Here is a 16702-nt window from a genome sequence, read left to right as displayed (position 1 = left end):
CTGCTGGCTGATGAGTTTCTTGTTCTGCATGGAAAATCTCCATTTATTCCCTGGGAGAGTTCCTGCTTGCAACAAATGTAAAGAGCACCATGTTATATTGTCCTAACTGCTGCACTCTGTAGGAAAGCCCTGCCCTATATATGTTGCATTGATAGTCATGAACCCGGAAATATATACCCTATGTCAGTGTTTCCCAACCTTTCTTAGTCGCGGCACATATTTTACAATTAGAAAAATCCCACGGAACACCACCAAAAAGTCAGACACGTAAATTAGCTACCTGCTGCCATCTAGTGGAAGAGTTTTTTTTGGTTCTGCCTATCACTATACATCGCTGGTATAGACAAATGAAGACAAATTTTTTGCAGTAAATAAATCATTTTGGGACCAATTAACTGAAATTGGATAATTTCCCACGGTACGCCCGAAGATCTCTCAAGGCACACTAGTGTGCCGCGGAACAGCGGTTGAAAAACACTGCCCTATGTCATACATTGCTACACCCCTAACCCCTATGTTGCGATAAATAGTCCTGTATGCCATCCTTAATGAACTTTTTTAACAAAAGGGAAGACTTGAAAAAACTTTCAGGTCTTAGGGAACCACTGACAATGGTAACAATATCCAAAGCTCACAGTACCTTAGTGGGGTATTCAGTAGGAATAATGCTCCTTACATTGCTGGCCAGAGAGAAGATTTCCACCCAGAAAGATAGCCATAAAGATCATTGGTGTCACATGTAAAAGACCAAACTGTTCATTGCTCAAAGAACAGCTCGAATGAACCCTATGGATCCATAGAACCCTGGATGAAAAACATTGCTGTATGCATACCCTGTAACTCAGGGGTCCCCAAACCCCGGTCTTTTGACATGTGGTTTGCGGTTCTGGCCAATGCACCCCACATTGGGGTCAGGAGAAGGACTCTGCTCGGGGGGCGCACCAGCCAGAGCTGCCGACCATGTCTGCCAAACGCATCACAGGCTGAGGGCATTGGGCAGGTTCTGATATCTTATAAACCCGCCTACTGTCCCATCACAGGCTCAGACCTGGGTTCTGGGGGGTTCTGGCATCATGACATCACTCTGATGGGAAATTTCTTCCCCTTTGAGTGACACACGGCTCCCTGTGCATGCACGGGCCGGAGTCCATGAGATTTGTGGTCCGCAAGCTCCAAAATGTTGGGAACCACTGCTGTAACTTTGTGTTATTCTGCAGGGTTGTCCCAGGATTTAGGCACAATCTCAATGTACCTTGGACAGGCCATGTCCCTTTTCTAGGAGACTGCTGGATTACTTATTTCAGCACCTGGCTATGGCTACAACTCAGTGATTTCTTGACTGACAGTAGGATCATAGTTCTGGCAAAGAAGGAGAAGCTGGAGAGAAACAATTCACATTGGACTTAGTGGAAGGAAAGTGTTTTTTTAACCCCTCTGACCATCAATTACCTTGAACCACAAAACACTTCCCACTGGCTGACAATGCTCCTATAATGTAAAAATAATGCACTTTCTGCTCTGGTGGCTCCCAATAGTTGTAAAGTTGAAGCACAGTACAGGACATTAACACAGATCTGACATTTGTCATGCATTTCTTTGCGAAAATTGCAACAATCTTCCAGTGAATTGTTTATAAATTTACCCCATGTCTGCTTTTACCTTTATTAGTCAAACATGTGGAACTTTAAAGAAGTCAATGTGACCACAAAATTGTAAATAGTCATAAATGAACCACAATGAACAGGCTGATTTAAGTAGTGTTTCTCTACGCGTTTCACTTTCAATCCCTTCCTCAGGAGAAACACCTATAGATAATCTATAAATATGAACTATTGGATTGTAAGTTCTTCGGGGCAGGGTCCTCCTGTGTCCCTGTCTGTATCTATCTGCAATTTGCAACCTCTATTTACTGTACAGCGATGCGTAATATGTTGACGCTCTATAAATCCTGTTTATTAATATTATTAAAAATAATACCAATAATAATAATTAATTAACACTACATTTTGAACATAAATTATCACTTGCTGATTCAACAGATGTGGTCAGTTGAGGTCACCAAATTACCTGCATGCTGCAGGTATTACACAGCTATTTTAATTAGTACTAGTCCCATAAGCATAACTTATGCTTTGACCACATATGTTGAATCAGTGTAAGTGATGGTTTATATTGGTGTTCGTATTAATCAATTTGTGGTACTCTCCTGAACACAAATGTTTTGGCAAGTTAGGAAAGAAACCGAAAGACTAGTAAGACTGTGCAACATTATAATATTTCACATTCTGAACATAAGGCTCAAACTTCATCAGATAAGTTTCTGAGCAAGCAATTATAAAAACCTCTGCAGTGAAGAAACTGACAACTTTAATAAACTTGAGCATAAACTTATTGCTGCTTGTTGCTGGCGTAGGAGAAGAAACTTGTGAAAGCCTGCAAAGCTGGGGTATTAGATCTGTCAAAAGTCTGGGATACATAATTGAATTTTAGATAATTAGAAACTGACTGTAGATAATGAGAAACTGAATCATTTACAAAACTCATATGGCAAATGCTTTGTAGCTGTGACAACGTTATCTGGAACTGTGAGAAAAAAAAAGGAATCTTCTGGGATGTGGTGGACAAATTAATCAACAAGAAATACGGTATACAAGACATATTGGCCTACTGCATGTAGACACAATGTGATATTTTCAATCGATTAGAAAACAGCTAATCCATCCTTTCTCAACCTTTTTAACATGGGGGGAATGACAGAACATTTCGGTTTTAGGTAACCTTTGGTATAATTACTATATCCAGAGCTCATAGTACATTAGTGTGGTGGTCAATGGGAAAAATACATCTTACATTGTTGGCCATTGGGAAGAATGTCACCCTTACAGATAGCCAAAAAGATCATTGGTGTCACTTATACTGACCCGAGAGGCAGAAATTGCTCACGGAACCCCCAGAAACCTCTGGAGGAACCCTAGCATTCCACATAACCCTATTGAACAACACTGGTCTAATTCCTCAGACTCTGTAGATCATATTGATTGATTGATTGATATTTGGGTAGAATGTAAATATGAGTTGGATCAGCCAAATACATTTTATGGTAAAAACCAAAGCTACCTTTTGTATCATAATTGATATTTGATCAATCATATTATAATCAATAAACAAGAAAAGACATCCAGTTAAATATCCAATATTTGCCAACTGCATCCCAGGGGATTCTTTTTTCTTTGAGATATAATGGCCATGCAGATTGATTATTGAACAAGCAGATGGTGCATTGAATACCTTTAGTTGTTTGTAAGGAATCAATTTGTAAATGAATTGGAATATTGATTGAAAATAACATTGAAGGAGCAACCTTGTCATAAGCCTTCTTCTTCATTGTTTGCTGGTGGGAAGAATGCCATCCGTACAGATACACAAATAGATAATTAGGACCTGATTTATTAAAGCTCCCCAAGACTGGAGAGAATACACCTTCAACAGTGAAGGGTGATTCAGCAAACCTGCAATGGATCTGGTCCAGGATTCAAAACATTTCCAGGTTTTCTGGATCACCCAGCTTCACCGATGAAAGTGTATCCTCTCCAGCCGTGGAGAGCTTTAATAAATCAGAGCCTTAGTGTTAGTGGTAACTGACCTGAGATAGGCACAAATGTCCTATTGCGTGTGCCACCATTATAGGAAACCTAAAGAATCCTTGGAGTCATTAGACTGACTTCACACGTCCTTGGCTACAGAATCAATACTAAGTACATAATACTATATTAAAAAAAAATTGTAAAGAATTAAAGCTGCAATACAAATTTTGGCCGAGGGGCACATTTGGTGGGGATACAAAGCCTGTAGACAAAGCTTTATTGATTTACAGCCATTATTGCAAGGAAACCATTGGCCAAAGACTCATTTGCTGTCTATTTAAACTAGATACTTGCTGAAATCACTCTACAACAGTTTACATTTTAAATATTCATGTTTATATTTGAGAAATAAATTACATCCAAAGCCGGGAATACTTCACTTAAGCATGTTTGAAGGTAAAACCAAGATGGTTCATAGCCAAAGAGAAGATTGCAGCAAATAGGCCAGAATAATGTTGGTCCTTGCATGCATTTTTTTCCAACTGACTTTGACTATAAATGTACCATGATTGCCATTTATCGAAGTCATTGCACCTGACATATTAAAGCTCCCCAAGGTTGGAAAAGATACGCTTTCATCTGTGAAGCTGGGTGATCCAGCAAACCTGAATCTGGTCCAGGATTGGAAACATTTGCTAACATATAGCAAATTACTTTGTAGAAATCCATTCCAGGCTTGCTGCATCACCCAGCTTCACTGATGAAAGTGTATCCTCTTCAGCCTTGGAGAGCTCCGGTAAATCCGGCTCATTGTACAGAATGTCTTGCAGTAGTTGGTTATATTTAACCGAACTTTGTAATGTTGACGATGTGACATACACTTCTTTATCTATAAATGCTCTGTAGATTTACCTTGGCCACAAAATTCCCTGTTAGCAAGTTTTTACTTTCTTATTTCCACCCGTTTTTTTAGTGACTCTTTTTACTTTTTTTAACTATTGCTTCTTCTATTTATATCTTGCTCAATAACCCAAATTGTCAAGAGCATCTTTCACAATCCCTCATTAATTATCACATCTACCTAAAATGCATGCATTATGATTTTGCTATAGGCAGTGTTGTTTGCTATGGAGCATTTTTTTAATCAGCTATGTAATTGTTTCTTCTGAATATATTATATCCATCTGTACATGGCCTGTGCTCTGCCAAATGCTTTCTGTACTTACCCTCATTTTACAATATTTGTGCATTCTGTCTTGAAACATTCAATAAAAAAATGATTGAATTGAAAAATATTGCTGAGGTTTGTGCTTGTAGCCAACAACTGAATTACAATAATCACATTTCCTGCATCTTGTGTTGTATACAGCACAGGGGTATTATAAAAATGCAACATTTTTACCTTTTTTTGAGGAAGGGATAACATTTCCAAGTTATTCTCTTTAACAACCATCAAATTAAAACATCGAAAAATTAATCATTTTGCAGTAGACCTCTGATTGACGTCCTCGTTTATATTATTTATAAGTTTCAGTATTTTATTTTTGTTTTTTGAAAATGAACGATCGTCTTACCCATTTATCTGTGTCCTGTTATAAAAAAAACCCACTTTTCACAGCTTTTTGATAAAGTTATATTTAAATTATATATATAAAGTCTGTCTATACACTAAGTTTCCACATAGCAGTGAAAAAATAAAAATAGCCATCGAAAGCAGAAGGAATCGATACTGGGGTGGTCTTTTTGAAGTATAAGTTTTTACGGTAGCTATTATTATTATTATTGCACAGTATTTATATAGCACCATCATATTACACAGTGTTGTAATTAACGTCACTGCATGTTTTTGGGATGTGGGAGGAAACTGGAGTACCCGGAGGAGACACGGGGGAGTACCTGCAAACTCCAGGCAGATAGTGTCCTGGCTGAGATTCGAACCTGGGACCTAGCACTGCAGAGGCCAGGGTGCTACTTCTTTACTTATACAAAGCTGTTTAATTGTCTTATTGGAAGCAGGTGCTAGATGAGACTGTGTGACAGAGAATGTCATTCTTTATGACAATAAACTTCATTTTGTTACAGTAGACCTGCTTTAACAAGCGGTCCATTAAAATACTTGAACAGAAACAGTTTTTTTTACCTTAAAATGCATTAGAAAAAAAATCTTGATATATACTCAGGTCACACCAGTAGATGGCGATATATTTGTTAACCACTTTAAATGTGAAGTGAGTTTGCCACACACTTTATATAACAGTATACTGCCATCTCTTGGTGGCCAACAGTAATGCACAAAAGATCATTTAGACAAAAGGTCGCCAACCGGTGGTCCGCAAGAAAATATTGGGGGTCTGCGGCTCTGGCCAGTGCACCCTGAGTGGGGGGGGAGAAGGACCCTGCTGGGGGGGATGCATTGGCCAGAGCTGCGGAACACATCCCCCGTACAAGTCATAGACTTAGGAAAGTGGGCGGGCTGTGTCCCTGGACATAAATAAAAAGAGTGGGCGGGGCTATGTCACAATACCATCACTATGGGGGAGGTTTCTCTCCCTTTAATTGACACCCAGCTCCCCATGTATGCGGGTGTATAGGTGATTTTAGTGGTCCGCGGAACCAAAAAAGGTTGGCGACCACTAATTTAGACGCATCAAAACCAACTCAAAAGTAGAAAAATACTGAAAAAGGGGGAAACAACATATTCAGACTAAGCTAATGTGATTTTATTTTTCTCCCTTTTTTAAACAAATCTTTAAAAATTCCACCATGAATGCAGTTATTCACCTTATTGGCCTTTCTATTGAATACTGTTTCAAATGTTAGCAGTTGTGGCTCCATTTTGTGCCTTAGGTTTATACTCGAGTCAAGGAATTTTTCTATGTTTTTAGGTAAAAATAAGTTCCTCAGTTTATATTTAGGCTGGTTTATATTCAAGTATATACAATAAGTGAAACAGGAATATGTAGATTTTTAACAATGCTTGATTGAACTTTGAATTTAGCTTTTCAGCCTTTCAATTTAATGTGCAAAGCAAAGATGAAGTATACATGTAAAAGCACTATATGAATTCACTGTGCCAAGTGCCTGAAGTTCTTGTTTATATTGTGTTTTAATGTTTGGAAAAAAATGTCTGATGGTTAATATGCAAATACTGACTATTTGAACTGGTTGATAGATTAACCAACCCCTCTATTCAACATCAACGTTCTGCCAGATGTCAGTCCATGTAGGGAGGCCACTGTGTAAATAGCATGGTGAGTGAGCAAAGTATGTGATGGAGATGTTTATTTGATGCTCCACTGTTGCTGGGAAGTAAAAAAAAAGTGTAAAATGGTTCCATTGTTTACCTCTCATGACAACCAATAAACCAGACTGTAGTAAAATTACTATAGGAGTTGTTTTTACTCCAGCAGTTTTGTTTTTGAGCTCTGACCCCGTTACACACAAACCTAAATCATTTGAATGCATGTGACATATCACAGGAACTAATGCAATTCTCCATGGGTTCTCCAAGGTTATCACATGAAAATGTTGGGTTACTTATATTGTAATCTTTTAGACCCTTTCTTTAAAAAACACACTTCATTTAAAAAATCACTCAAAACCCATTTTATAAACTTGCCTATCCATATTCTTCTGTATTTTGAAACTGTCACTACTTCCCACCACTACATATCTCCCCTTCAATTGTGTGCTACTTCCCCCATCTCCTAGATTGTAAGCTCTTCGGGGTAGAGTCCTTTGCTCCTGTGTCACTGTCTGTATTTGTCTGTCATTTGTAAACCCCTATTTAATGTACAGCGCTTCGTAATATGTTGGCGCTATATAAATCCCGTTTATTAATAATATTAATAATAATAATAATAATCCTGGCTAGGAATGCCAAAGACCCCAGTTTTCAGGTGTGTGGGATGCCCGTGTCTCCTTCCATGTGCCCCTTTTCCATTATTCAATCTCTATATTTCCTCCATAATGAGGTCAGAAGGTAAAATCAGTTCTGAAAGTCCTGAAAGTGTTAAATTCCAATGATTTTTACAGGCCAATGAAGAGGTAAGCATAATATTTCTTTGACTAGGACCTTTAATTTGTATTATTAGTTGCCAGGCTTCTATTAAAGGAAGGAACATATGCAAACAATACATGGAAACTATTTTAATTTTTGTAAAAGGAGAATGTTAACACTTATCTTTTCATCATATGTGCCTGCAGTCCTGAAGAGCTATGTGGCCCTAATGAATCTTTCACATCCATGTCACACCAAGTGTGCTGGTTGCCTGGTCCACCTACACATGTTATAGCTCATTTCTCCATTTGAAAAAACCAAAGCCTAGGAACTAGGAATCTGACACACGTGAGTGTATTGAATGCCGTAGATTTTTCTGATGACATAGTTCTTCAACAAAGCAAAGATCCAAGGCAGGGGCGTTGTGATTAATAAATATGAGTAGTCTTCTTTTTTTTCCATTTTTCTAAAGCTAACTACTAAACTACTTTGGTAACCTTTATATAAAAATAAAAACTGTAAGCCTATCCATCCTTTGATAAATTGATCCCAAGTGCTAATTGCTGTTCATGTTACTGAAAGGCTATCGCTCATTACTAAATAATCTTCTTGCAGTGATTAATATGTTTTGACTTCTTCCTAATTCACAGCCGCTGTTTACAAAGACTTCACAAGCTGATAAATGACCTAAAAATTAGCCAGCTCCTTAAACATTGCACATTTCATTCCAGCGGCTGTGGAAGTGGACTTAAATCGCTTTCTTTGAATAGAAATTTCAGCATAAAATAGCAGACTTGTTTTGACACAAACCTATTGATAAAAGCTGTAGTTAAAGTCGACATTTATTTCTGAGCCATTTACTAGATTAATGAAAATGAAAAGAACTGTTCAGTTGTTTAGTGCCGAATGAAAACTGAACTACCAGAAACATTTACAAATTTAGATTTTGGAGCTAAAGCTCTGAGACGGTTCAGTTCTTGTTGTATGAAGGAGGCATCATTGATTCGAGGTTATTTCCAGTTTACCAACTATTAGAAATAAGATTATTATCATTTATAAGACATGTCATCGATTTTAGGCAACATGGGTGGGAACAAGTAGTCCACTGAGCTGATTGTTATGTTTGATGTTCATCATTGGCATATTTATCATTGTTTACAAACTCTGCAAGCAATGTGCAATGAAAGTTCTCCAACTACCCAAATTTTGGAAAACTTGGAAGTTATCCCTACTAAAAAACAGACAGTCATAGTCTTATATAATAGAATATAGAATATATAATTGGGTTAGATCCCTAGTGCTAATTACAGATTGTTAGCCTATAGTTCAGTGAAGCTGCAAGGCTTTAAATGCTTTGGCTAAATTATAGACTGCTTGTGTAAATTTGATTAGGGTGCAGCTGCCATTCCCTTATTTCTCATTATACATACCAGACATTAAATTGTTCATTTTTTCAGGGCCAGTTGAAGACAGGGGGTTCCTCTAGCCCCCAGAGCAGGAAAAACTTTATTTTTTTTTCCATTCATGTTTACTTTCCATGCTTTATAAGTGCAACTTTTAATTTTCCCTGCCTTCCCCTAGGAATATTACATAAAAATGAATATGCTGCTCTCTTTACAACTCTAAAGAAGTAATAATCCAGAAAGACTGGAAGTGTCGGTAGCGTGGGTCTCTCACAAGTCCATATTGTGTGATTGGTGGCAGTTGGTGCGTCCTCTTGTTTCATGTGTACCAACAGAAGTTTAGATTATTGACTATTGCACCAGTGATCTTTTAAGGACCAAAAGACATGCTTATTCATGTGTTTCCAATCAATGTCTACAAAGTATTGGTCTAACAGTTTTTTCCATTTTTTTTTTTCTTTGTTTCCCCACTCTAGTCTCTTTCTTGCTTTTCTTGTGTGTGGCAATTACTCATCCGTCCTTCCCTCCGCTCCTCTTCCGCTGCCTCTCTTTGTAGTTCTCTTCATTGGCTTCCATTTCACCTTAGAATCAAATTCAAGCTCCTGTGCTTTGCTTTCAAATCCCTACACAGTTCTTGTTCCACTTACCTTTCTAACCTGATAGAAAATCACCACCCTAGCCGCACTCTCCACTTCTCCAATGACCTACTAATAACTTCCTCACTCTTAACCTCGTCACAATGCACAGCTCAAAGACTTTTCTAGAGCTGCCCGACTGTCTTGAACTCTTTGCTTTGGCTTCAAATCCCTCCACAGTTCTTGTCCCATTTACATTTCCCACCTGGCAAAAAAATCTCCCCCTAGCTGCTCTCCGATCCTCCAATGACCTACAAATTACTTCCTCACTCATAATCTTATCACATGCACGGATACAAGACTTCTCTAGAGCTGCCCCAATTCTCGGAATGGTCTTCCTCATCCTATTCAGCTTGCTCCTACTTTCTGCTCATTTAAACCCATTTTTTCAAACTTGCCTACCCATATTCTTTTGTCTTTTGAAATCGTCACTACTTTCTACCACTAAATATCTCCTTTCCTATTGTGTGTTACTTCCCCCACCTCCAAGATTGTAAGCTCTTCTGGGCAGGGTCCTCTCCTCCTCCTGTGTCACTGTCTGTATTCATCTGTCATTTGCAACCCCTATTTAATGTACAGCGCTGCATAATTTGTTGGCGCTATATAAATCCTGTCTAATATTAATAATAAAATAATATTATTGGCCTAAAACTTATATCTGCACTAAGTGTCAGTTACGAGTGCTTTTGATTGCCTACACTTTGTATGTCCCCTGGGGAAGCAGTTACCTGTAAAATGCGTACAACAAGAAGACACCTACATTTGACTGATTTGTACCTACCATGCTCTTTGTATAGATATGATATATATAGTATAGATATGTTAAAAAACAGGATCCATCACTGCAGCCCACCACCCATGAGACACAGTGCGTAGTGTATAAGCACCAAAAAAAAGCAAAATAACTGGAAATAAAATGTTTTACCTGCATTCCTTTTATGAGATGATGATAGGATAGAATGGCAGTTCCTCCACGTGTTTTACGCAAGAAAACGCTAGGAATCCACAAGTTCAACCATCCATCAGAACAAGCCCTAACATATTCATAACAGGTTTATTAAAAATGATTTGTTAATGAATGCTGTATACAGTAAGTTATTCTGCCAGAGAAACTGAACAATAGATTTTGGTATATATATACATTTACATTGACCACAGTCGCATATATAACTAAAATAAAACAATGGACTTTCATCTACTATAAATTCCTAATACATTTCCAGTAACCTTCAAGGTTTACTCAAGGAGTTTATATGGAATCTGTAGAAGCAGACAATCCCACGTCTCCAGTTCTTCTGGTAAGCGTCCTGTTGTCTCTTTCTTTATTTTTACAGCAAGCATGAGCATGTGTTTATTGTTACAGCAGAATGAGCAGCTGACCAGTGAGGCATTGTAAGCACAAATCATTTTATTTCCACATTCGACTATAACTGACATCGCCCAATGAACGTTCTGCTGCATGCTGACATTTGCTCTATCTTTCAGCTTAAATATCTGTAAAACAAGGACGAGCAGACAATGCAGATCAGTCTGATGTGCATAGATTGGGATCCTAAGTGAATAAAAAAGCAAATAAAAATACTTGTAACTTTCATAACTTATCATTCTCTATCATTTGGCTGTTGGAATTATTAGGTTGCAGCTTGTTAAAGGGCAGCTGTGGACAAATAAAGAAACTCACAGCTTTTCAATTGATAACTTTTTATAAAAGATAACACAATTAAAGCCTAACTACACTTTCCAAAATTTTTGATTTACATAAATGAGGAATGTGGACTTCTCCATAGTGTTCTCTATAGTGTTGGCTTTAGATACACACCAACCCAAGACAACAGCGCCACTGAATGTCTGAGCCACATATGGCACCATAGTGCCAAGTGTAATGATTGTGCAGGGGGGTATAAATACCCCACTTCTGTTACCAAATGTAAGGTGATGCTACTATTGTGGGTTATATATATTTCCATTATTGTACACGCTCTTATTATCTCTCTGTACCCTCCTCCTCTCTGGTATTCCACTAACTCGTCTCTCTCCTCTACTATTTATTATGAATGCTGCAGCCAGACTCATCCATCCTTCCCACCACTCCTCTTCTGCTGCATCTCTTTGTAGTTCTCTTCATTGGCTTTCATTTCCATTTAGAATCAAATTCAAGCTCCTGTACTTTGCCTTCAAATCCCTCCACAGTTCTTGTCCCTCTCATTTCCGAATGAATGATGATTGAAAAAATGATTTCTTTCATTTCCGACCTGATAGAAAATACCACCCTAGCCGCTCTCTCCACTAACCTAAAAATGACTTCCTCACTTTTAACCTTGTCACATGCATGCCTCAAAGACTTTTCTAGAGCTGCCCCGACTGCCTTGAACTCTCTTCCTCATCCTATTCATCTTGCTCTTACCTTCTGCTCCTTTACCACCCCTAGCAGTAACCCCGAGTGTGACTCAAGTAGAAAAAAGTTGCTGAAAGTGGTAACCCCGAGTCACACTCGGGGTGGGTAAACCTATGGGAAAAGATAGTAAATACAGCTCTTACTTGATCCGCCGTCGTCCCGCGCTGTCCATCGCCGCAATCCCTTCTTCTTTCTTCTTCTTCAGCATCTTCTGCCCACGATGAGTCACCGGGGAGTTCCCGGTAGCGTTGGTGCGTGTGTATGTTGCCGGCGGGTCGGGGCGGGAAATTCAAAATTCATTTGTATTGCATTCAATACAAAATAACTGTACTGAATGCAATATATTGGATTTATATGTGTAAAAGCAGTAAATTGTTTTTAAGAACATTTATTTCACAGTATATATATGAGTATAATATGTATTTTTTATTTATTTAATTTAATATTTTTATGTTAGTTTATGTTTCAAACTTTATTATACTCATACTGTTATATCATACTGTAAAATACATTTTCATGAAAAACAATGTACCGCTTTTAGACATATAAATCTGGAAAGAAATGTACCGCTAGGGAAGGTAAAAGAGCAACTCATCTTTTCAAACTCACCTACCCATCTTCCTAAAACCTCACCTAGCAAGGGATTTCACAGGATTTTTGCCAGCAAATAACTGGACAGTTGAAGTCTGCAGAGCTTCATCTCATGTACAAAGTTAAGTAAATAGAAGTCCATTGATTCACTGCAGCCATGCACAAATATATCGAAACTCCTTCAGTGAAGTGAGGCTGTCTTTTACATAAAGTTAAAAGGTCCCCAAGACTGGAGAAGATGGACTATCATGGAAAAACCTGGGAGATGAAGCAAACTTGTAATGGATCTGGTCCAGGATTGAGAACATTTACCAATTATTAGCAAATAAATTTTCAGAAATCGACTCGAGGTTTGCTGGATAGTCTAGATTTTCTCCACATTAGTCTTGGAGAGCTTTAATAAATCAGGCCTATTGTGTCCCTGATAGATAAACTTACCACCTCATCTTGGTGGTTATGAGCAGCATTGTAAAAATGGCCTGTGCTGGAATTTATGAAGAAATGCATACTTTTCCATAGGAGCATCAGAATACATTAGTCCATGACCAAGGTGAAATTGTTCTTTTTTTAGGACATTTAGGTAAATTACTGGGACCTGCCATGGGGGTGTGCACCAATGCAAAGGGATGGAATGACTGCAGTTACAGGTCTGCATTTTTGATAATAAAAATGTGGACCGTTGTATATTATAAAGCCAGAAAGTCATCAATACAGGCTTATGCGTAATACACTCCTAAAAGGTAGACTTGAAGCCTTAAAAATATCAATCACTCAGCCCAACATCTGTGCTTCTCCTTACAATAATTATTCTGCACAGTGGCACCAAGACAAGAAACAGAGAGTCATGGTTAGGCCTGCTCCACCAGGGAATGTTTGGTGAATGTCAGATCCAATACTTTAAAAATGACACCCCATAGAGGTCAGGATGAAGTCCGGCCATTCTCTCCAAGAACCAGTGTGTAAATGTTTCCTTAATATTATGATGAATTACTAATCTAACAGTTGTAACATTATAAACAGACTTGTTTTTCTGGCCTTGTTAAAACGGTGCTGCTGCAGAATTCTGATTTCCTCTCTTTGACACTGAACTGCTGTGACTGATCATAATTTAATGTTCTTTCTGAGCACATAAGAATAGAACTATGGAGATTTAGTCATTGCAGGATTAAAGGCATATCTCTATCAAACCTGCAGAATATCTAGTTGAACAAATTCCAATTTCCATGTTAACCTTTCTCTTCCTTTCCTTCATTTCCAGAAAATGTCCGTTGTATGTGTACAGTGATACGTTACACTGGCTGTTTGGCATATAACCCAGCTCCAAAATGTTGGTTTATTTGTAGAACTTAAATATATGTGAACCCAATCTGTAAATCCTTATATACGTTGTAGCATGTCAATGTAATTTTAAACAGGACCTGGGTCTTACTTGGCTTACTTGGCTTACTTGGCTCTGGCTTCTTCTGCTTTGTTACATTTATCATGTTTTTCAGTTCACGTTTGCATTTAATGTAATTGGATTTTGCAGCATTAAAGTGTATGTAGAGCCAAAACATTTTGTGCTGTTTGGATGCAGTAGGTTGACCAGTGCAAGGGTAGCCCTACTTTAATGGGTACTTTTAATTCTCTTACTTTTATTCCACCTGCATATTAATAAGCATGTACATGAAAAAAGAGCATTAAACAGTGAAATTGTGTACAAACCCCAAAAAATCAATGTGATGTACCCTTTCTTTTCCTAAACTGTGCCATGCAACCTTCTAATTCCAGGTCAGAGAGACGCAAGCAATGCCCAATAAAAGCAGATCTCACCTTAGTTTTGTTGTCATGCAAGATTGGTTTTTTGGAAGTCAATAAATTTTACTGCATGTTAACAGAATATGAATTTTAATGACTTGTTTTCTTCTCATTCCACAGAATGACAACTATGGAACTTATATTTATGAAACAAACAATGGATGGAAAAGCAAACTCCTGCAGCTTCTTCTTGATTGTTATTTTGATTGTAAGTATTTCCAAATCATTTTCTAAATAATAAGGTAAATTAGCAGCACACCTAGATTCATTGACTATAGGTAAAGTAAGCAAACTTGCAAATATAACAATAAATTTGATTATGCCGCTGTCCTTTGAGCATTGAAATTAGATAAGTAGGGATCTTGACAATTTACATTTGCTTCTATTCCATGTTTTATTCTCAAATCTATATTAAAAAGTAATTTCTAGAATCCACATAGATAAAAATTCCTTTATTTATGACTGGCTCTTGGGCACAAGCAAAGAACAAGCACATCTAAAGAAAAACAGAATGTCTTTGTAGTTTTATGAATAGTTAGGTATGTTTCTCTCTTTTGGTTACACATTTTGTGCTCCTGTATGGAAGCTAAAGTCTAGACCTCCACTAAGGTAGAAGAATTGGTTACTTTATAACTCAGTGACAGCGGACCTGATTTATTGAAGCTCTCCATGAATGGAGAAGATAAACTAATATGGGAGAACCTGGGTGACCCAGTAATCCTAGAATGGATCTGGTCTAGGACTGAAAACACTTGCCAACTAATAGCAAATGATTTTTAATAAATCCAATCTAGGTTTGCTAGGTCACCCAGGTATTTGCATACTAGGGCCTGATTTAATAAACCTCTCCAAGGCTGAAACTGGGTGGTCCAGCAAACCTGTATGGATTTCTTCAAAGTCATTTGCTAGCAAATGTTTGGAATCTTAGACCAGATGTATTCCAGGTTTGCTTTAATAAATCAGGCCCAGTGTGTCCACTCTGATAGCCCTTGTGTAGTAAAAGTGGGATCCCTAGTTTAACCTCCCATGCGGTATTCCCAAGTGTGACTTGGGGTGGATTTTCCGGGCAAATAGCGGTAATCCTGAGTCACAATCGGGGTAGCTTTTAACTAAAAAACTTGCTTCGTTGTCATACCCCGTCGTCCTGCTGGTCCCCGCAGGTCCTGGGGACACATCCTTCCTCCTCGATCAGCCGGTGACTTGGTGCGGGCGGGAGGATTGTCGGGAAATTCAAATAATTTTGTATTGAGTCCAATACAAAGAAATAATCAAATTATATATTGATATAATTATATTATATATCTATTATACATGTTACTGTACATGTTTCATTTTTTTTAACAGATTTTTGTGTTTTTTTATTTAAAGTTTATTAATAAATTTGTTAAATTTATTAAATATCAGTGAGTTATGCCTAAGAATTATAGCCTACAATGAAAAATGAATTTCCATGCAAAAATTTGTACCGCTTTTTGCATGGAAATTTGGACGGAATTAGACTGCTAGGGAGACCCAAGCTTTGTATTCACTTACTTGATCTTGACAAAGACAGTCCAGTTCTTGGATGAAGTTTGAAACTTTATTATAGAACTTTGCACTAGTGGAGGATCCCAGATATTATCAAGTTTAGGTCCTCTTCATTAGGATCAATTCGAGTTTTTAGGAGATCATATAGTATCTTTCAGCCCCAGAGCATGAGTGCCTTCAGTTCTTGGGCTCCAGCTCGGAACTCCAGCAATAGTTTAACCTCCCTAGAGGTAACCCCGAGTGTGACTCAGGGTAGAAAAAAGTTGCTAAAAGTGGTAACCCCTATGGAAGGTTAGTAAATAGAGCGCTTACCTGATCCACCCGCATCCTGCGCCGTCCAGTGCCGCAATCTTCGTCTTCTTTCTTCTTCCTTCTTCCTGCTTCTGCACACGATGAGTCACCAGGGAGTTCCCAGTGACGTAGGTGCATGTGTACGTTGCTGGCTGGGCAGAAAATTCAAAATCTATTTGTATTGCATTCAATAATAAATAACTGTATTTAATGCAATACATTGGATTTTTATGTGTAAAAGCAGTACATTGTTTTCAGGAGCATTTATTTTACAGTATATATATAAAATATTAAATAATAAAATATTTTTTTCAGTTCAGTTCAGCTTTTGTGTTTCAAACTTTATTATACTCATACTATTATATTATACTGTAAAATAAATTTTCATGAAAAACAATGTACCGCTTTTAGACATACAGAACCGAAAAGAAATAAACCGCTAGGGTAGTTAACTGTCTCCTATATGAATGTTATTCAGT

General features: G+C 37.8%; 1 protein-coding gene across 1 annotated transcript in view; it reads left to right on the top strand.

Moving 5' to 3' along the window:
• Window positions 1-16702, top strand: part of CALCR (calcitonin receptor) — a 157876-nt gene that overhangs the window by 66558 nt on the left and 74616 nt on the right. Inside the window, exon 2 of the mRNA XM_072412873.1 lies at window positions 14526-14613. Coding sequence (XP_072268974.1) covers window positions 14527-14613 — 87 coding nt within the window. The 5' untranslated portion in view covers window position 14526. The remainder of the gene's footprint in view (window positions 1-14525; window positions 14614-16702) is intronic.

Source organism: Pyxicephalus adspersus, chromosome 5, assembly GCF_032062135.1.
Source record: "Pyxicephalus adspersus chromosome 5, UCB_Pads_2.0, whole genome shotgun sequence".
In the NCBI taxonomy this organism is placed as follows: Eukaryota; Metazoa; Chordata; class Amphibia; order Anura; family Pyxicephalidae; genus Pyxicephalus; species Pyxicephalus adspersus.
This window is presented reverse-complemented; position numbering and strand designations above follow the sequence as displayed.